The sequence below is a fragment of the Anser anser genome (assembly GCF_964211835.1).
Source record: "Anser anser genome assembly, chromosome: 2".
Lineage (NCBI taxonomy): Eukaryota > Metazoa > Chordata > Aves > Anseriformes > Anatidae > Anser > Anser anser.
This window is the reverse complement of record NC_139721.1, coordinates 88,499,297-88,521,368: the sequence shown is the minus strand read 5'-3', so window position 1 is coordinate 88,521,368 and position 22,072 is coordinate 88,499,297. Positions and strand designations below refer to the sequence as shown.

Sequence of the window (22,072 nt, the reverse complement as noted above, 5' to 3'; positions counted from 1 at the left end):
CCTGATAAAGGTGTTTTGGGTTTTGCTTTTGTTTTGTTGGTGTTTTTTTTCTGTTTTCTTTTTTTCAGTGCACTCTTTCACAGTACAACTTGTAATGCATCATTTCCAGCATCCAAACATCTCCCCTAAATTTGGGCCAGACAGCACTAAAGCCAAGGCTTTAATGTGACCTGGAGTCTGTGCTGGCGAGACTGTGGCTCCTTAAGCTGCTAAATGATTGCTCTGATATGCTGTGAGCCTCCTAAAGGGCAAAGCTTCTGCCTAAAATCACAATTAAAAGAAGCCATTAGGATAGACATCTAACACCTACGCATAATTTTCATTATAAAATCATTCCTTAGATTACAGGCTGACTGAGGTTGGGAAGAAGAACATCCCTTTTCCCTGGACAGCACCGTAAGTGGAGGCCCCAAGCAAATACCACACACACAAAACTGCAGATCGTTTGCTCCATTCAGACAAAGAGGATAATTGACTTTCACCAGTCAGACATCCTTTTTCATCCCAGAACTCCTAGCTGCCTCAGAAGAGCACAGCCACAATAATGACAGATTATGTACAGTCTCACGATTTTATTTAGGCAGGAGTAACTTCATAGAGAGATCAGGAGAAAAAAAAAAATACCAGTGCCTTGCTTATAGATCTCACTATGGCAATTTAAGTAGGATGGTATGTACAGAGATGGAAAAGATGAACAACAGATACAAGGATGTGAAAAAGTAACTTTCTATCTAAAAAAACAGTAACTTTTCTCACAGTCATACTTCTTTAAATCTGTTCTCCTTCACTCCTAGAATGAAGTCTTGGCAATTTAACTCTGGAAAAAAAGCAGCATGAATTAAAAAGAGGTCAGTCTTCCCCTGCCTTGTAGTGGGTTTTTGCAACCCAAAGTGCATTGGTATCTTTTTTTCAGAAATAAAGTAACCCCTGCTTGCACAGGGGGACTTACTAAACCAGATCTTTCTGAAACAGTTCCCCACGGTCCACTGATCTCCATCAGCAACTCCTCGAGTCAAAACTAATGCCAGGCTTTTCTCCCAAATGGATTTGAAACGTGAATAAGTTAACTTGTAATACATAATCTGGCTGAACTGATAGGAAAATTTCTGTATTCTCGTTGTTTGTTTTTTTTTAAACCACGTGACGCTTAGTGATTCTTATCCACACACACTACTTGGCAGCCTCTACTCATGCCAACGATTCAGTCCAACAACGTGAAAGAAGTGAAAAGGAAACAGCTGCAGTCTCAATAGGAAAATACATCGCAAAGACAGGATATGGACAGGGTCTAGTGCACTCTCGCTGTCATTCAAGAGCCCTTGAATTTAAGGGCACTGTAGTGCCATCCATGTTGGTCACCGTCTTACCTTGCACAAACCGTCTCACCTCTCTACCCCTGCTCCTCCAGCCACCCACTGTTCAGCTCCTTGCACCATCAACTTTGATAGTGTCTGCCTCTTCAACAGGGTTTCAACCCCAGAACTGCTACCCTTAGAACAGAATGAGCATGAAAACCTGCATGTCCTCTCCAAGGAAGTGGAGCATCAATCCCACAGATCTAAGACCATGCACATTTCAGAGAAAGATTAAGAAAAGAAACCCTCTGTGGTCTTGTCAAGCATGCAACTAACTGTAACTGGAAGAGATTCAGGTAAAAAAAAAAAAAGAAAGAAGTAGCAAGTTTGACGCTGGCTTTGTTTTTGAAGATGTTTCCTCATTATCCCAGAGTATGTGTGTCTACACAGACAAACACCATGAAAGTACAGGAGGATAAAAAACAAAGAATATGTCAAAGCTAAAAAGTTTATTCCATATTTCCGCTTCATGGCAGCAGAAAGCCAAGCAGTATTTGGATAAACATAAAATAACGGTATTTTGCATGTCCAAAATTCTCTCAGGTTTTCATTCACATGACCCCCCCAAAAAAACAAAAATCCTTTAAAAAAATATTAACACTGCTGGTGGTAACTTGACAGAAAAAGAGCATACATATATTAAATCAACACTTATGCCTCAAAAAGTTCTCCTGCGAACTCCAGGTCGGATTTCACTGCTAACTCAATAATGATATGCTGCCTCATTTATATAATCTCTACAGGTCTGAACATGAAAGTACTACATTTACTAACAGCAAGCATTCACACGATTAGCTGATCTTCTCTGCAGTTCCAAATACTGCATCTGACCTGCATGATTTTTCTCCCAACCCTGAACAGCTCAGATAAGTGACAAACTGCTGAATTTAGTCGCTCTCATGCTGCAGGTTAGAGATGCCAGTGTTAAAAATAATACTGCATAGAAAGAACATGGTAATCTTAGAGTTCTTCCACTGTACCAAAACAGTCAAAGGAGTAGACTTAATAAATTAATGTAAAAATGGTTTTGTATTTATCCTCTGCCTGTCATTCAGCTTACTTAATAAGCAAGAACGTCTCAAGGTAATTTTAAAGAAAGCAGCCATTTAAGAGCTATACAGCAGTTGGTATTTCCACATTGACCCTTTGTACTAGAGTTTAACAATTTCAGCTGGGTCAGGAACACTACTGAGCTAGGTCCATTGACAAAGATGTCACATTTCAGGTCTTGCTTGCTTGTCTGTAGATAAGAATTGGAACTAGCTTCATAACTGGGGGAAGGATGCTCAAATGATTCTGACTGGCTTGCTGTGATTTTTTACTTTAATCAACAACAGTCAAACTCACAATCGTGGAGCTATTTAAATGAGTTTGCTAGTCGGTGTCCCTGTAGTCTTGCATTTCAGAGAAATTTTCTTTTTGGGTGTTTCATATGAACTAAATGCTATCCTGAGTAAACAAACAACAGCCTCTTTGTGAACCTTCCTTTCTAAAGGTATCTGAAGACAGGATTTGTCTACTTCTCTAACTAGTGGTGATATAAAAACCTAGAGAAATGCAACCTCCTCAGAATGACAGCGTATAATTTCTTACACACTAATTAAAACTTCATGGAATAGGAACAGATTGTTAAAGGCACAGAAATCTCCAGTATTTAAGCCTAAATTATCTGAGCATGTTTAGAGCCTTCTCTGCTCAGGCTAAGTTTTTTGCTGAAGTGAGCCTTTGTTACTTGAATACATTATTTAGAGAGTCCATTGAAATGCACAGCAGGTCTCACAGCCATTTGTCCCCAAACAGTGACTGCAGGACCATCCATGTGAAACAGACGATTAAAGAGCATTTGGAAAAAGAGGGATTTCAGATTTGGAGCAGCTCTGGCAGAGTCCCAGGGTAGCACCAGAAGGTGCAACTCACAGCAGAGTCCCCAGCTGGAACTTTTCATGGACCCTCCTTCTCCACCTGTGAGTAATCCATTGCCATTTCATCTGAGGTCGTCCTAATTAAAACCTCCAACCTGTGCAGACTAAACCCAAATCTGGCCTCATTCTTCCCACATTGTGATCGGTCAGCAGGCCTCTCCTGAAGAGAATCAATCAGGCTGCCTGATAGCTACAGACATACCATGAAGAAACACACTGTGAGGTACTAATTGCAAGGACAGCTGTCCTTCCTTACCAACCGCGCGTCAGGACAGCCAATACCAGTGTCACCATTGTTCATTACAATGGTTAAGAGAACAATGTCACATGCCTGTGCCATACATACACTGCTCCATGTCTGCTAAGCCTGCATACAAACCAACTGCACATGGTGAAATCCTGACCCTCCAGGTCAGTGGTGACTCTAGATAACTTACACAGACAAGGATTCCACCCATGTTTTGTTTTCATTTTTTTCACCATACTTTTAGTCATTTACAGCAGACTTTTCAACTATGACTTTTTTTTTTTTTTTTTAACTTGACAGCTTATTGGCAGGCTGACCGTAAGTCCATTTCTGTATCTAAAAGCAGTAAATCCTATTTTAGGATCGTTACTATAATGGGATTTTTTCTTGCCTACGTGGCACAGATAATGGTGTTTAGTGTCATGCTTTTATTCTTGAAAGATCCGAAGGTTTATGAAGGGTAGATAATTAGGACAAAAATACTTGAGAACCTGTTACTAAGATGAATTTCATCTTACATGGCCAAAGTCTGACATAGGTGTAAACCATTTCTTGTAACTATCCCTGTAAGAACCTAATCCTGTCTACTTTTTTATGTCTACTGTAGCGTTACTACAAGTAATCTCACACTTTAGTCTGTGAAACCTTCCAAGTAGCTAGTTCTCACTAAAATGCTAACACAGTATTACTTCAGCAGTGGTACTGCGTTAAGCATCCTGAAATAGTACTGCAGATGACTTTTGTCACCACTGTTGCAATTCCCCTTGCTTTCCCTGGGTGACACAAAACTAAGCAAGCCTTTTATACAGGCTGCAGCTCCATAGGAAGGGAGAAGATACAGGGATATTATCTCCTCTTCTCTATTGCAAGTAAGTAGAAAGAAAGAGGTAGAAATGGCTGGGAATAACTTCACTTCCAGCCACAAGAGCTTACTGGCTACACGTGGGTGGAAGGAGCTAACATTGCACTCACAGGAGGACAAAGACACCAGCTCACGAAGCACAAGGAGAGCAGCAGAGGAACTGTAAATCCAAATCATAATAATCTGAGTTTGAGTCCCAGGGCACCAACCTGACACTTTCTCTTGATCTGGTCACACTCTCTTCCTTTAGGACCACGCACCTGAATGCCATTTAGGACTTAAGTCTTCTGTTTTGGGGCATTGCTCTTAAGAGAATGCTAAAAGCTCTCTGGTATTTAAGAAATCAGTTTAGTGATTTGTGGGCTAACCTGTGTTCCTCAGCTGTGTGACTGCGACTGAAATATTGCATCCAAATCTGAAGTGCAATAAAGGAAGATGCTAAACTGGAAAGCATTTAGAGAGGAGCCATGAGAACAAAGATCAGACTGAAAAAAAGCAGCAAGGGACTTCAATAAGAGCCTTGAGAAGCTCATCAGTGAGAAATCTGCAAGGCCTTGATGATAATCTGTAAGTAGCTAAAGTAAAAGTTTACCTTCAACAACAGTTTCTAAAATGTAGCAGATAAAGACATAAAGAGCATGAAACTCAACAGAAGATATATTTAAACTAAAAGGCATTACTTCCCCCCCCGACTGTGTTAACTGGAATAGCTTACTCCTGATGGTGGGACCCTCTAAGACCACTAGAACTAGACCCTTCAAGAAAATGCCGGACTTCCTTCTTCCAGCAGGTGCTATTTTCCCTACAGTTTGCCATGCAGCTGGTTCAACTAAATGATCTCAGTGGTCCCCTTTCAACACTCTATTTGTGGAAAAAATGCTAACTTATTTATTTAAAAAGCTTAGTGCTGGCTTCTATAACCTTTGGTATGGGAATTCCCAAACACGGACTTTGCATCGAGGATAGGAAGGAGACACCCAGCTCCTGACCCACAGTGCTCATTGTAATCCAGAACTGCGCTTCCCAGACACAAGCTTCATCTTGGCAGGGAGCAGGTTCATTTCTTATGCAAGTATTTGACAGTCCAACAAGGGAAGTTTGGCTGACTGTCTAAGACAGGCTGCAGCACTGTGGACTAGCTTAGATTAAGTCATTACAAACCCTTCACGCATTTGGCAGCAAGTAACAAAAAAATCCTTCACATCATCAACTCCAACCTTTAAAAAAAGGAAAAAATCTTACAACAATCAGGAATCACACTTCTGAAAACTGTAAAGTTTAAAAGTAATAAAAAACTGAGTTATTTTTAATTAAATGTGGAGCGTATGTGCTTGTTGCATGTCCATGAAGGCCAGCAACTTCCTAGTTGAAAATCAAAAAACGGACTCAAGCAATGTTAGGAAGTTAGCACTTGATCGCACCCCTTTTTCAATACTGCAGCCACAAGCAGTTTCTTTTTCTCTGATGCATTTCGCTCCTACACACAGTTTGTTCTCTCACCAGACCACAGAGAAGCCTACAGAGCACGCAGACGATGTAACGCACAGATGTGCTGCTTTCTCATGAAAGTCAACGTTCCAGTGCAATTCCTGTATCGAGGAAAAGATCTGAATTAAAGGAGTTATCTCCTAAGGAGTCCTCTCTCTTCTTCTTCATGTATCAAGCCTTTTGTTGGAAAGTTGTAATGGGAAATTAGCCAGGCTTCAATCCCGGCCAATATATGATATGTGTAAATTAGGAACGCTGCAAAATATTCTGCCGCGCAGCTTCGAGTTGCTGGGAAACCAGAGGTCGGGCAGCACTGAAAGGGCAGATTATTCCCATCCCGGCAAAGGCACAGGGCTCCATTCACCGCATGGCCCCAGCTCTTGCTGCTGGCTGCAGCAGTGCCATGACCCAGTGCTCCCGAGGCACAAGCGCTCCTCGGCCCCCTGGGATCCCCGTGCTCAGCCCACAGCAGCTGCAGGCTTGCACAGCTCTCCATGCCGAAGTTACCCCTTCCACCACCACATAAAACTTGCTATTTCACATCACTACCAAGGACTTCGTTGTTCAGTCTGGGTGTGCCCAGGACATCCAGGGGCTGCTTTACGTTCTAAAACCTGTAAGAGTGCATTTCAGATCCTTCAGATACTTACATTCAGATACGGTGTTAGCGTGCAGGAGGACAATCAAGCTTACAGAAGAAAGTCATGAGGATCCCCATGATCAGCACAGACATCTATATGGCTGACAAGAGTTGCATGATGGCCTGGATAAATGACCCAGCTTAGTCCCGTATAATCAGTATGTTAAATACTACCGCTTCTTTTATCTCAGCATGTCTCAGATAGCATCAGTCTAACTTTGGCATTTTTCTTAGGATTTGGTCCTTCATTCTTGCTGCTCTTCTATCTCTACACATTCTTACATTATGCATTCAGGGCTTGCTCTGCAAATCTACAACCAGCTAGAACACTAGATACCAAGGCCAACTGAAATGCGCATACATCTGTGCGCGTGTTTGCAGGGGAAGAACAGAAAATGAAGACAGTTGTTTGTTCTTCTGTATGTGCATATCACAGAAAAAGGCAATGCATTTGTTCTCCTTGGACTCCTTTGTTAAAATGCAACAGATCCCCCCCTCTTTAATTAAGAGTTGGAAAGTCTCCTACATGACTTCTTTGATGTTTGAGAGAACCACATCAAAATCAAATTAGTTTTTTTTCTGTTAGTTCTGCAATTTCCACCCTAAGCCAAACAAAAAGCCTCTTTACTGATTTCTTGATATACTATCTAAACAAAGGGTGGAGGACCTCTTTCCCTCTATATTCCCCCCCATGCAGATCACAGCTAGCTGTGCTGCTGCAGTGTCCAGGCTGAAGGAACAGATGAGTCAACATCAGCGGCAGAAGCTTGGCTAGAGCAGCAGCAGCTAGCTACCCACACTTCCTACCAGCACTGCTAATAATTTCACTTGGCAGACCAAAAACAAACAAAAAGAACATTGTGATTTCATTGCTATAGATAACATACTGGCAAACGCTAACGCTTGCAAACAAAGTGACCGTATATTTTTCTCTCACAAAAAAAAGTTGCACCAACTTACTTGTTTGTTCCAGTTCCCGTGTAGCTTGTGAAATAAGAGCTAACTACAGTCGATTGACTTTGCAGTATTTGCATGATCCAGAGTTACCCAAAATAGATGGCAAGAATTCTCCCTTAACACCAATATGCCATTTAAAAAAACAATTAATACAGCTATTAAGTGATCTAACTGCACGTGTGTATCTATATAAATATGTATTTATATAGATATAGTATAAGTATAAATATATAGATACACATACACATAGAGAATGAATTATAACAGATGATAAAATGACATCAGTGCCTAATTAATTTAACCTTCAACCACCACCTCAGTGATTTAACTGGGATGCCACTGTTCATCTCCATGAAGCATGCAGAATTTACATTCAGGGACACTGATCAATGGCCCTTTGTTTCTCTAAGGCAAGTTCCATCTTTTCGTAGTTACATGAAGCACATGCTTAGTTGACTCCATCCTTTTTTTTTTTTTTTTTTTTTAAAGAAGATCCTGTGGAAAAAAGCTCTGCCCTTATTTATGGTTTTACAATCTGCTGTGTCACATTTAAATAAGAACGTGCCTCTTTCTGCCCCCCAGAAGTGTATTTTCCTCTATCCCTGTTCACCATGATCAGAAAATCTGGAAAACACAATCATGAGAAACCATGACTGGTAAGATGCATTTTCACTGCTGGCATACCCAACCTACGTTTTCCTGGGACTGGAGAGCATTGTGGACTGCACTTCACTGGAGCAACAGATATTGCTTCTTTGCACAGATGACTTGCAATGTCAGTCTGGGTACACTATTGTAAGAGAGCTGTACATATGCCTCACTTTTTTTTTCCAAAGCTCCAGGTACTCCATTATGTGCTGACCAGCACACCCAAAGCAGCATGAATAACTTAAGCAAAGCATTCAGACATGCTCACTGAAGCCAATGAGATGTATATGCCCTTTAAGAACTTGGCTGATCTTGAGATGCTCTAGGTTGAGCACGCCAGTGGTCACAGGGAAACAGCAATTTTGGATGGCTGAACAGCAATTTCTTCTCTGAGAAATTTATACACTGGCGCTAAGTATACAACAAAACAGAACCCTTACATGTTTGAGTCAGAAAGAGACACTGAAGATAGAATCAGCTTTCCTAAACAAGATTTTGTTTGCTCTGTGAATGATTTGATTACATTAACTACTTCTGTGATGCTAACTTAAGTGCTAGGCCACTTTCAGCAAACGTCATCATTTCTGCCTTTGAAAGACTACTTAGTTAATGATAGTGTAGCTCTGAGGCTGGACACCATCTCTTTTTGTCTAAATATGCACAAGTTGTGTGGCTGGCAAACTGTAGGCAGATATACTGGTCCTTTTCATGCTGAATCTGGGGCAGCCATTCATTTGAGAAAGCTGGTGTCACAAAAAGTTTGGCATTTATCTGGCTTTCTGAAAGTGGATATATTCTCGTAATTCATCTACTTTATCTTTGCTTGATTATAAAAAGTTTGAGACCAACCAAATCCCCTAGTTACTACGTACCTAATGTTTAAGATTTCCAGGTCCACAGAGAGTAAGTTTTGAAAATGCCATTATAGATCTCATCATGTCAGCTCTGAAAATATAGCACAGCACTTAAGTTCAGCAACAAACTTGCTTTTTCTACACCAAACATTGTGTAATGCTCACAGGTGTGTGAGACAATCCAAGGTGGCAGCCAAAACTAGAAACTTCTCAGTGGCCTGAATGATTTACACAGTGCAAAGTGCTTCTTGGCTCATGTGCAGAAAACCAGGAACTCTGCAGACCGGATGCCTAAAGTGTACACTTACCCTGTGTTTGGGACCAAACAACAAACTTAATGCTGTCCACAGAGCCTGCAGAATTCTGCTTTCTACCACCTCCACAGCAAAGCTCCAGGGAGCTTTGAGTCCTGCCGTCCAGCTCCTTATTGCTGGAGCAGGGAGCATGCATCAGGAGCTTGGGGGAGACAGACCAACAACAGCAACCTCAAACTCTTCCTGTAGGTTAGGCTAATTGCCATCACGCAGGTAGGACTCAGCTGTTGTCCTGCAACATGGATTTTACAACTAAATTCTACTTCATACAACTAAAAAAGCAATCTCATTTCTCTAACATTGACATAACAACAGTGTTAGGAATGGACATGCCTTGCTTCTTAGATGTATCAACTTCCTAAAAACACTAGAAAACAATTTGAGTGTTTTCAACAAAATTAAGATGCTTTGATGCCCTTTCAGCTGTTTCATGTTTGAAGTATGTTACAAGGTGACTGCAAGATGTACTTCATGAATTTTTCACAGTGAGTTCTTCTCCCATGAAGTCTTTGCTTGTTTTCAGTATACTCTGATTAAATTAACGAAAGCCACACATACATACACAGATACAGTTAAATATGAAGACAAAGTTTAAGAACTGACCCAAGTCTACTCTTCAACATTACCATCCGCTCTTAACATGACTTTTGTATTATGAGAGTGTCTCTGATAAAGATTTGTGAATACTACAACTTCCAGATAATTCCTATCAGCAATCTAGCTGTATTGAAAAAAAAATCAATGTTGTTATGCTTCTATTTATGTTGCAAGGTACACAGGTTGTAACTACATTTTTTTTGAATAAGCAAATAACAACAAATGAGAAACAAAATGAATGCTCCCCTTTTTGAAGCTAAGCAGTTTTAGCAAAAGAAATACCAAATACCTTTAATTCATGTTCCATACAACAAAAATACCACCTACTTTTTGACCTACTGCCACTGTTACCACTTGGGGTTTAGAAGGACGTATCTTAACATCAGCACGAGAAGAACAGTCAGGAGTTATGAGAATCCCCTTTCCCAGTTCCATATGCACTTTATCAGATCATATCACCTCCATCTAGATTTGCAAGGCAAATCTAGGGTTGGTCGTCTTGAGACCAGAATAAAACTCCCATAGACTTCAATGACACAGGATCAGACCCATTCCCTTCACAACAGGTTCTCTCAAGCAATTTTAGCTTAATTTTCTACCCTGTGGCTGAATTCTAATGTTCGCAGAGGCAAGCTCTTTAAGTGGGAAAACAAGAGCAAAATGGAGATCCCAGAACAGAGCTGTTTTACTTGCTGGGCTGTGGGGCTTGTTTCATGGGGGGCAGAAGGAGGCAAATGACACAGAGCAAAGACAAAATACAATGATGTTATAATATCCTTTACGTTACTTATATATATATATATACAGGCACATTCAGTTTCCTGTGTTTCTACAGTGAAAGAATTACTGGCTCAAATGCGTCCCATCAAGTTTCACCAGCAGAACTACAAGAGCAGTTTAAACCTCTGGGTGCTGCAGATAATCTCACTAGACTCTCCCACCCCCGAATGCATTTGTCCCCACTGTCACTTTTTTATAATGTAATCAAAGCCAAACTACAGCCGTGCCTTATGCCTTAATAAAGTGCAGGGATACTACATTCCTAAACTTTACATAGCTGGTTCTCCTGAATCTATGCCATGAATTGCTAAACAACAGAAAAGATCTTTCTCCACAAAGCAGACCATCGCCACAGCTCAGATCTTCCCCCCTCTGCACACACAGCTCCAGCTCTGCTGACTTTTTTCCTGCTCTGCGAACAATCACTCCTTTAACTTTCAAACAGAGCATGATTTAGTAAAGCAGACCACTTCGAAGGAAAGTTCTCCTGGCGTTCAAAAATATGATTAGACCCGTAATTTAGTCATTTGTTCATAAACCTGATTCTGCATGCATTTAGCCTCTTTAAAAGAAAATACAAGACCAGAAACATTTCCAATACAGCTTGCTCTGCCAAACTCTAGGCACTTTCTTTTCTTTTTTCTACAAGTCCACTGCAGCTCCAAGCATGCAAGATTAAAATTATTAAAAACAAAAACACAACTGCATGAATTAGACCCTTACCTTTTAAGGCTTCTTCACCCTTCAGCGTTCACCCATTGTGAAAAACTGAATCTTTAGCAGTTGCAGCTATGCACACACACAGAGACCAGGGCTTTCTTCAGCTCACTGGTATTTCAAGTCTTTCATGTGATATCTTTGGCTGTACTTGCTTAATTCATTCCTGCTGCACTCAAAGGAAGTCAAGCCTAGCGAGGGCTGGCTCTACAGCAATCGCTGTAGATATTCCTGACTAACAGGACAGCAGGGCTAATCTCACTTTATAAGCATCAAGAATGTAAATATATTTCACAGCCAACAAATTCCTAAATCTTAAGAGATAAAACGCACAAAATGCCCTAAGACACAGTTCAGCAAGGGAGTTACAAATGCTAAAGTTTTTGCTAGAGAACAATACTCTCTGCCCCAGCTATGCTTTTGGAGTTTTAACGATGGCTATTTATCATGGACTCTGCATATTCCCTTGTAGTAGTTACCATGAGAACACAGCAAACAGGATTTGAATTTAAATTGCCACCTAGAGATGAGGGAGGACTTTTTTTTTGTTGTTGCATTTAAAAAAAGAAAACTCTGAAAGCTTGATGAAGTACACGCTTTTTCCACGCACACATTTTGCATGACAATGCTTGCAATTCAAATACGTGGTGCCAATGCACCAGAAGGAAGAAAAGCCAAGTTCTTTGCTTGGTATATATAAAAAGAAGCTACTTCAGATTTGCGATCAGCAGTTGCAATTCTGCAAATGCCTGTCCATGTCACCTAACCACATACAAAGGAATTCAGAAAACACACAAAGAAGCCAGCAGGTAGTGCAAAATGCAGAGTAAGACCGGTAAGACCTTATGCTGCTGGCAGAGGAACTGCTGCGGCAGTCCAAGTTCTCACTTTTAAATATCACAAGGATCAGCTCAGAAAGAATAACTACACAGCAAGTGTTGCACTCGAAAAATACTCCAACCCTAGGCTCCCCCCCCCCACTCCCCCAAATTGGTCTGGAGCTCGCTGCTTGGGCCACCTCCTCCCAAAGCAGCATCTGCTCTCCACACGGCCTCCCACCCTGTTCCTGCGAGGACACCACCACATTTACCAGAGATCTGAAAATGACCTGTGGACAGACTCCTACCAAATGGTCTTTCTGGAGAACCTGGCAACTGGGCACTTTCACAAAACACTCAAAAAAGTCTGTTTGCCTGTACTGCCTGGGATTTGTTGCCATCTTTGCAACACAGCGCCTGCTCCCTCTCTGGTAGCACCCATCCCAGCTCTCGAGCTTTAAACACCTCACTTTTTACAGTCCTTACACGTGGTCACTGAAAGAAACTCTAATACACTAGCAAAGGGATGCCTTGTCAGCCCTGCTTAGTTAGCAACAAACCTTGATGAAGAAGAAGGACATGCCTGTCTGGGCAACTGCCTGGAGAGAGGAATGACCTGCTTCAGCCCAGCAAGCAGCTGTGCTCTGAGACAGGGACAAAGGGGCACCCCGGGCAGCATTACTGGCACGCTGTGTGAAGACATCAGAGAAGCTGGGCAGTGCCTGTGCAGCACAAGACTCGCTGCAGGAACAGTCTTGTTCCATGGGTTCAGATCCACATGTAACGTTACTGCTGGCACTTTGCAAGCAAGCATTGCTTTCCTTACACCCACTCCCTTTATCACTTTTACCTGAGGAGTCTTCTAGTGCCTGACCTAATTACTCAAGTGATGTGCCAGAAAATGATGCAGCTGGGACATACTCCACAAGTCTTGATTTGAAGCTATGTAATTCTGCAAAACCCAAGGCGACAAGATCCAGGTAGCTGAATTAAGCAGCATCAGCTGGGCATGGTGCCATACCTTATGACTGTGCCTTCCTGATGAAGAATAAAGCCTTATGAGAGCTAGTTAAAGCAGTAAGGACAAGTAGTTCATACTTGGCCCTGTGTACTTGTGGCAAGAGATGCGAGAGCGGGGCAACATGCTCTGCTTTGGGGAAATGGCTGGTCTCTCCAGGAGCATGAGCCCAAACAGCAGCGCTCTGAGCCATACCCGGACTGCCTCGGCAAGTCTGATCCGTGCTCAGAGCCTGCGGCTCTGCTTCCTCCAGCAGCAATGACAGCAGTAATTGGCAGCCAGAGAGCCTTCTTAAGACAAATATTTATTGAGAACAACTGAGATTAAAGACAATTTTTTAAAATAGGCAGGAAGGATCTCTAATACATGAGCAATTACACACCTCTAAATGAATACTACCAGACCATAGCTTTCTACAGACAGTACCACACACCCCCTGCAGTTGTAGCTGTGCCACATCATATATTACCTTTACTTTCAAAGTATTACAGGGAAGTTGTACGGGCAATGACCAGGCTTTCTGTTCTCTTCTTCTTATGGACAGCCAGTCAAATTTACCTCATAATGTGCCAGCTCCCAGCACCAGCAAACATTGCAGCTTCACTGCAGAAGTGCTACCCCAAAGCTCTACAACTGAGTCAGTAAACCATAAAGATGCCTCCATTTAGAGCCTAATGCTTTTTAGATTTTAACTGCTGGGCTCAGCCTCTTAAAAAAAAAAAAAAGCAAACAAAAAAAACCACAAAGACATCTACATGCCAGTCTGCTGATGGACTGAGGCTGGTGTATAAAGTACACGCTCGAGATAAACTGCAGTAGGATGTGCATAAAAATTTGAAGCTGGACCACTGTATTAAGGATTTTTTAAAATAAAGACTTTTAAAAATAAATATTTTATCCAGATGGATAACAATCCTGTGCTGAAGGTTTAGCAGAATAGCCTTGAAGTTCAGAGCCTCCCTTCCTGCATCATTCAGGTTTTATGTCAGGGCTGTTCTCGCTGCATTGGCATTATAGTTGCTCTGTCCTCATGCATGTTTCTGCAAAAAAACTCTCTACAAGGTAAACTCAGTAATTCATAGAGTCAAGGTTCAATACGACAATACTGTAATTCCAGCTTGACAACCAGTTCACATACTGCCTTCACTGAACTTGTGCCTGCTCCACACCCTGTGTACAATCATCGTTGCAGATGGGACCAAGCTGTTCTTCCATTGTTCCTTTGTACCACGTTCCTGAGCTGTATTTCTAATTGGTGTTTAGGTCGTTATCATGCTATACTTATGTCTGTAATGATTCAGAGCTATTTTAAGAGTACAATTTTCATTCAGACGCCAAGTGAAATAGGTTTGCATCTTATTTCGTATTAGGGGACATGCTGCTTGCTATTCCAGTGTCTCATGGCTATTAATGACCCATGCCTCAAAGAACACTGCAGGTGCCAATAGCCTTTTACCTTGATCCCTTTAAGTGGCTCTGTCCCCAGAAGCGCTGTTAGCAATCTTACTGCCTTGATAGTAATTTTCCCAGAATGAATACACACATGATGACAGGACTCCTAAGTAGCAGTAACTCTCACAGAATCTATTACAGACCTTTTTGTACCAGCCTTTCTTGAATTGCAAAGCTATTAATAGTTTTCCTGTTTCTCCCTGTAACCCCTAGCTTTGCAGTAGGTTTACAATACAGGTTTAATTTTGTCTCATTTCTTTACCTCATCTAGTTAAATTTTAAGATTAAATATATATAAAATAACTGCAGACAAAAAACTGCCCTTTCAGAGATCAAACACTTCAGAGAAGGTGGCTTTCATCTTGCCAGTAGCTAGACTATCACTGCAACAGAGGAATAAGACCAACAATAAATGAACAGAAAGCAAAGTCAGTAGAGGCTCAACAATTCTGTTCAGGTGACACACTCACAACACACATTTCCTAAAAGAAAAAAAAAAAAACACGTCTACATCAAGAATTTCATGCCAACTCTAGTGAAACCAGGATTTTGCCCATCAGGATCAAACTGGAGTAAGACCTGAGCCTGTTTACCTATGTGCATGATAAGACAGCAGTGGCTGAACCTGTCTCAAGAGCAGGGAATTACAGAAGCAAGCTGTACTAACGAAAGTTTTAAAATAGATCAGCACAGATGAGGCTGTCCCAGAGAAAAACACCAACACTAGAGGTAGGGGCCACCCACAGGGATTATACCAACATTAAGACTGAAGAAAAATTCTGAATGGAGAAGGGAACTCAAGAAGTCACTTGAGCCAACTGTCAGAGGCTGGCTCCTTCTGGCCAATGGGAGAATTTCTGCCCCTGGAAGAGATCGCACAGAAAGTTCAGATCTTAGATTCACCCTGAACTGTCTCCTGAGCAGCACCAAGGCTTAACAACTTTTTATTAATAAGAGCAAACCTTGAAGAAACATGCAGCTGAGTTGCTGTCGAAGTGGATGTAGCTTGTTTTAAAAAGACTTAAAAAAAACAAACAAATAATATGCACAGAAAGAATAGATGAAGAACAGAAAAAGCAAGGTCGACGGGATGAATCATTATCAGATAGAAAAGGAGGCAGGAAAAGAAACACGAGAAAAAAAAACAGGGAAACTTCTATGAAATTTTAGAAGGATGAAATGATATGTAGCTCTGAATGATGCATTGAAGTTGAAGGGAATGAAGGAGAAAGACCCTTCATTAGCAGAAAATACTCATTAAGCATTCCAAATGGAAAAGTTTCCACGTAATGCCCAGTTCAGAAGAGACTGGAAACTGTGAAGACAGATAGACTGATTGTTTAGAGGTCTCCCAAAGATTAATGGGTCCTCTGTTCTTCTGTCTGAGGCCTGCTTGCTGAAATGTCTTGTGACAAAAGGTCATGTACTCTATGTGCTCCCTTTAGGAAATTGCTCTAATGAGTGTAGATCCTGCTTTGATATGTAAATGTTTAGTAGTTTATTGCATGTGCTGAATTGTTTTTGCTTGCCATTGTAACATATTTGAAAATTAAACTTTTGATCAATTAAAAATCAAATAATTACTGTAAATTATCATCTCTCTTATGAATAAACTTTAATGACTAGAAGAGCAGAGGAAGTCCTGTCTGCTGCATGTTCTGCTTTACAAAGCTTTGAATGTCTTCCATCTGCTCAACCTCATTCACCTACAGAATTCAAACACGCTTCTACAGTAAAATAGCTCTCAGACACCATCTCCTCCTCTCCAGAATTTCAGAGGATGCTTGCTGATAGATGTATTACCTATTCGTACCCAGTCATGAGGGTAACGAGTAGTTTGAGAGGTTTGCTCTTGACAACACAACTTCTGCTCTCTCTTTTCTGAGCCCTTCTGGTCCAGCTCTCCTTTAATGCTGCATATTTCAAAAAAAAAGCAATTAAAATGGCCCTTTCTTTCACATCATTTGTTAATTCTCAAGCACCATTTGAATTAAATACCTTTTGAAGGGTGGCATTTTAGCATTCCATGTCACTGCCACCACAGAGTAAAACCTACAGACAGAAAACATACTGAAAAGCATCCTAATTTCTCCATTTCAGCACCTCATCTAAATGTTTCCGGCAGTTCTGTTTCTATCCAGCCCTGCACAGTGAGGCACATATGTGGTAATCCCTGGTAGTTCATGTGTTGCTAACATCCCTCTGAGCTGTGCCAGTTCACAGCTATGCAAACCAACCCACCTTGTTTTCCTTTGTCTTGCTGAAAAAAAGCAAGATGTCATATGACAGGACAAACTATGAAAGACAACTCTAACATGATGTGCATCCACAGAATCCAGCCAAGCTACAGAAGAGCCAGATGTCACCCATAGACCTGCCGCTGCAGAGGTGTTGCAGCAGGAGCAATACCAAAAACTACACAAGACTGGCACTAAAAATCTCTGTCTGTGAGATGGAGAGAACAGATAGCAGTGCCCAGCAGACAGAACTTAAAACAATGAATCCCTGAAATGCATTCTGAGAATACCTTCTTGAGTGAAAAATGCCATTCACGAGTATTATGTATGGTTTTCCTTCTCATTTCCCATCAGGTCTTCTACTGTGCCAGCTCCTACAAGTAAAATGCATGACCCTTTCCCTACTACAACATTAATCTAGTTCTTCAAATAGGATTTCTTTAATTTGATTCAACAGCTTCACTAGATAACTTGCAATCAAATTAAAGCAAATGGAAAACAAGGACACACACTTTTGTGTAAGTTTTCATTGATATTTTTGTGCACACTTTGAAAGGGACTGTCTACAGGAATTTCCAAATCTTTTTTTCTGCACAGAAACCTACAATTAGACATGGTTTCCTGAGACTGAAGCTGTCTCAAGATTCTTTAAAGATTCTGCTTTCACAGCTGCTAATTCTATGAGAACTTTGTTTTAATGCTAATAAAATGTATGTGCAGATATAGTAGCATATGCCAAATTCATCAGGGATGGAGCATTCCAGTGGGAAAAGAGTGTGAGAATGACAAGGAATATGGGAGTGGGAACTCAGTAGTTTTCTTGCTATGGAAATGCAACAAGCACCCAGCCCTTGCATCAACCATGGCAAATCCTTGTGACTTTGGCACTACGGAGATGAGCTTGACTTGGATGCAAATGGACAAACAAGAAAAAAAAAATGCGAGTTACAGAAATTCTTCTTATACTCTAGTGGCAGAAGGTGGGCTTTATAAGGGTTGTGGGGCTTCCAGAAAAGAAATGGGAACAGAAAAAAAAAAACAGGCTTTTCAAAACTGCACTCCCTCAGTGATCAAGAATGTTGCTACACACACATGCTCATCGAACACACCTGCCAGCAAAGGCTCTGTCACCCATGGGGTTTTGGCTGCCTTGTGGCTGCAAAGCAAAGTGTACTCAATGACTTCAGAATACAGAAAACAGGTCCCATTTGCTTACTGGCTAGTTCCTCTCACTAAGGTGCCTGCAATCTGCATGTTATTTCACATACTGCAAGCAACAGTGCAAAAGCGTAGTTAAAAACAGCAGCTGAAAGCATGTACAGTCAGGGATGTACTGTACAGACTATCCAAAAAGGCTGGAATTAAATCTGCCTGGTTTGATGCTTTATTGTCCTAACTACATAACCAATAGTAATGTAGTATATAAAACCAGATTTATAGAAAAGTCAGCTATTTGCATTGTGAAAACCATAAACCATTTTTGTTAGTACCTCCACCTGTTGCATTTTTACATATGCAGACCATACCGAACAATGGTCTATAAAGCCAGAAAATGACACACAAAGTCCCAGAATATCAGGACCAGCTAACAATATTAACATCAGCAATTACTATACTGTTACCTCCATCTCCTACAAAGCCCTCAAACATATCTAAGTAAGTCTTGGTATCTTCTTTCATTATCTGCAACTCAAAGACAAATTGATACAGTAAGCCTGAGTTTCCAAGTCTGTTTTAAAAACATATTTTGTAACAGAACTTAACAGCCAGCATGATTACGCCTAGAATTGTACATAAATTGAAAGAAAAGTTTGATTCATTATATGCACCACCATTCACTTCCTCTACTGATTTAAAACTAGCATTGTAGTTTTGACATCTTTTTCCTAAAAAGGCTCTCACAGGTTATAAAACGTTGCACATTTGACAACTCTTCCCTTTATAACCATCCTTAGAGCCACACAGAGAGTTTTGAGCAATGGCTATTGAAAAGGTGCCCAGAGACAAAGCCTGCCTGAAAAAAAAAACAATCAGAAACCTTTCCCAGTACCTTTACTTTGCAGATTCTTTTACAAAGCTGGCGAAGAATGCCACTGTCTACATCACACATCTGTAAACAACCAACCAAGCAGTGAAAGATTAAGCCTGGTATACACAGAAAAGACAGAAGCAATTTTAAATCTTACCTTCTGCACATTGGGTTTGATGCATCGAACGAAAAAAGGATTTGAAGAACTCAGTGTTGCCATTAAAGAATGAAGTGATTCCTAAAATACAGGTAGAAAGAAGACAGCACTTCACAAGTGGACTTTTTGTACAAGCAAAATACCCCCAGAAAAAGCTCTTACAGCTTAGCACTGCAGAAAGTATCTACTGCAACACCTAGTGGTTCACACCAGAAATTACAACATTATGTAAAGTCATACTGTGAGCATACAGAATAAACGCATGCTTGTTTCTTCCACCAGCCCCTCTGATCAAAACTTTCATCATTGTTCTACAGCGAACAAGATGTACACATTGATAATGAAGGAAACTGTTCATATGGAAACAACAAATAGGAAAATTGCTGTTTCAAGTATCTTTGAATGAGTGTTTAAGACTTAGGATCCATATTTGCAAACTGTTATACTCAAGCAAGCCACAAAGCAAAATGGGGGTCTAAGGTGAAACTAAAATAACTGCAAAAACTAGATTTCCTCTTTTTATTTGAATCACACCATACCCACTCACTTCCCAATTTCCCAGCAATCAACAGCATTTTGTGCAGAGTTCCCCTCTCCTACATGGTGTCTCCTTTTCTTGCTATAAAAGAACACTGTAGTAGTAAATATAAATTAACATGAAGGCAGAAAAAACGTAAAACAGTTCTGAAAAAAAAGAAGTACTTTAGAATATAGTAGCTATTGTTTTGTCAGTAACAGGTTTTCAAACAAATCCCCCTAGCTGACGAAAACTGAGTAAACTACATAGTGGTAAAGAAAATATATCTTACTGAAAGACAACACTTAAGCAGACAGTTGCACAGTTATTTCATTTGATAGCTAACTGCCACCAGTTATTTATTGTATTTAACAATAAAAAGATATGCTATAAGGTACATTAAAAGAAAAATAGAGAAAAAAATATTTTTTTTTCTCTCCCTCTGAGATTTGGAACTCTGTATGACCCAATACACATTAGACTATCAGTTATCTAAACCTCTAACTGGAGATAAAAATCACAAAAAACCCTCAGTCTTTTTATGATTATTATTTTAATTATACATCCACCCCTTTCCCTCCCGAGCCATCATTCCAACTTGCCCCATTCCGTATCATTAAGTATGATACTCTGTTTTAAACTGAAATCTTACATTTACTTTGCAGAGATACAAACGACTGAACAGGAACATAGCCCACACTCTGAACAGCACTGAAAACTAGCAACGATAACGTTTCACTCCTCAAAGGTGGCACTGTGTGCCAGGCAGCAAAGAGGATACAGAGCAAGCTGCCAAGTAGAGAGAAAATTCACTTTCTAAAGGAGCAACACTGCGTGCCCTACCATATGTTTTTGAGTGAAACTGCCAAGGGCAGTCTGTTGCAACAAATTCTTGCTTTAATCTGCAAACGAAGGGCTTTCTTGGTGATTAAACAGGAAGCGATAAAGGCAACAGGCAGAGCTGTGGACGTGCACAGGAGTTGCTACAGAGCAAAGGGAGCAAATGGTGAAGTGACTGGGAACGTAAATGATAGTTCTGTGGGTTATTTGCCTTTGCTAGCTTCCAGACTAGGAGTCAGAGGCAGCAAATATTAAACAGCAAGAAAATACAAAGACAAATATTTTTGTGTAAAGACAAATATTTACGCTTTAGAAGTAATGGCTTCATTTGCATAAACCTGTGTGAGCATTACGTATCTATGGACCTCTAAGCCAATTCTCAGACTTCTAGCAACACCAGCTACAACACCAGCACAGACTGGAAAGTTGGTCAGTCTAAACAAAGACGATTTGATCTGTTTTCACACTCATCTTTGGTACAGGCATCCAGATTTTACAAAGCTCTGCACACTTTTAAGTCAATGTCAGATGATGAGCCAAAATGAAGTTATCCTTGCTTTAAGCAATAAACTCACACAGATAATATCCAACCTCAGCTATTTGACATGCACCCCCTGGCCCACAATAGTCAGCACTCTGAATTAAATGAATAAAAGTTAACCAGCCTATCCTAAGAACTTTGGACAGCTTTAAAACATGGAAAAATACCCAAACAAATTCATTGGGGATAGCATGACTTGAAAGTCAACCTCTTGTAAAGCACTCTGACTAGTTAATGGTCAGTTACTGCAGCTTTAGCTAAGAGGCAACCACGTTTTGCTTTCATATTTTATCATGTTTTATGCTGCCTATGGGCCCTGATGAAGAAGAGAAGGAACTCTACATTATGTTCTACCTTGCAAAGTGGATGAAAAAATATACTAAATTTCTGTATGTTAACATCTTAAGATCTACTTTACACAGATATAATTAGGTGGAAACAGTACCTTGCCTTATCCCCAAGAGCTAGCAAATAATTTCACCCCACCACAAGTATTTTGTGAAACAAGCAATGATAGCACAGAGCAGGCTGTCCACGGAATATAACATCAGTGTTTTTCAATAAAATACACTGTGTGTGCCCCAGCATACATTCCTTCCTGTTTTGTCCAACAGTCAGCAATAGTCTATTAGGATAAAATCTGCCCTCAAGGGGGTTAAGCCTGCTCCCTTTAAAAAAAAAAGTGAATGAAGAGTACAAATGTATATTAATTTAAGCAAAATGAAAGACAACTAATCCAGACTTGTACTCCTGCAATTTAGAAAGGGTTTTGTGCCAGTCTTTCTCTTTTAAATAATTTGCAGATTGACTTTATGCTAGATTTCAATTTGGTGCCACTTTTGATGGCAGGCCTATAAAGCCCCATAAAAAGCTGTTTAATATAAATGCTTTTGAAGTTAAGTTACAAAGCAATGCAACATCTTAGTGAGATATTTACTCAGTACTTATTTTTCATAGCATACAGGCACTGCTGTACGGCTTTGTGCATTTGTGTGGTTGGCTTTGAATTAGAAAGAAAAAACGAAACCAGAGACCAACTTCATAGTGGAGCTTTAAAATAAGGACAAGTAAACAAGTGAAAA

The 22,072-nt window shown here is 40.5% G+C and overlaps 1 protein-coding gene across 1 annotated transcript in view; it reads right to left on the bottom strand.

Annotated features, from left to right (window-relative positions):
* The window catches only part of MYO10 (myosin X), a 163,838-nt gene that overhangs the window by 37,062 nt on the left and 104,704 nt on the right, over positions 1 to 22,072 (bottom strand). Inside the window, 1 exon segment of the mRNA XM_083824329.1 lies at positions 19,093 to 19,173. Coding sequence (XP_083680455.1) covers positions 19,093 to 19,173 — 81 coding nt within the window.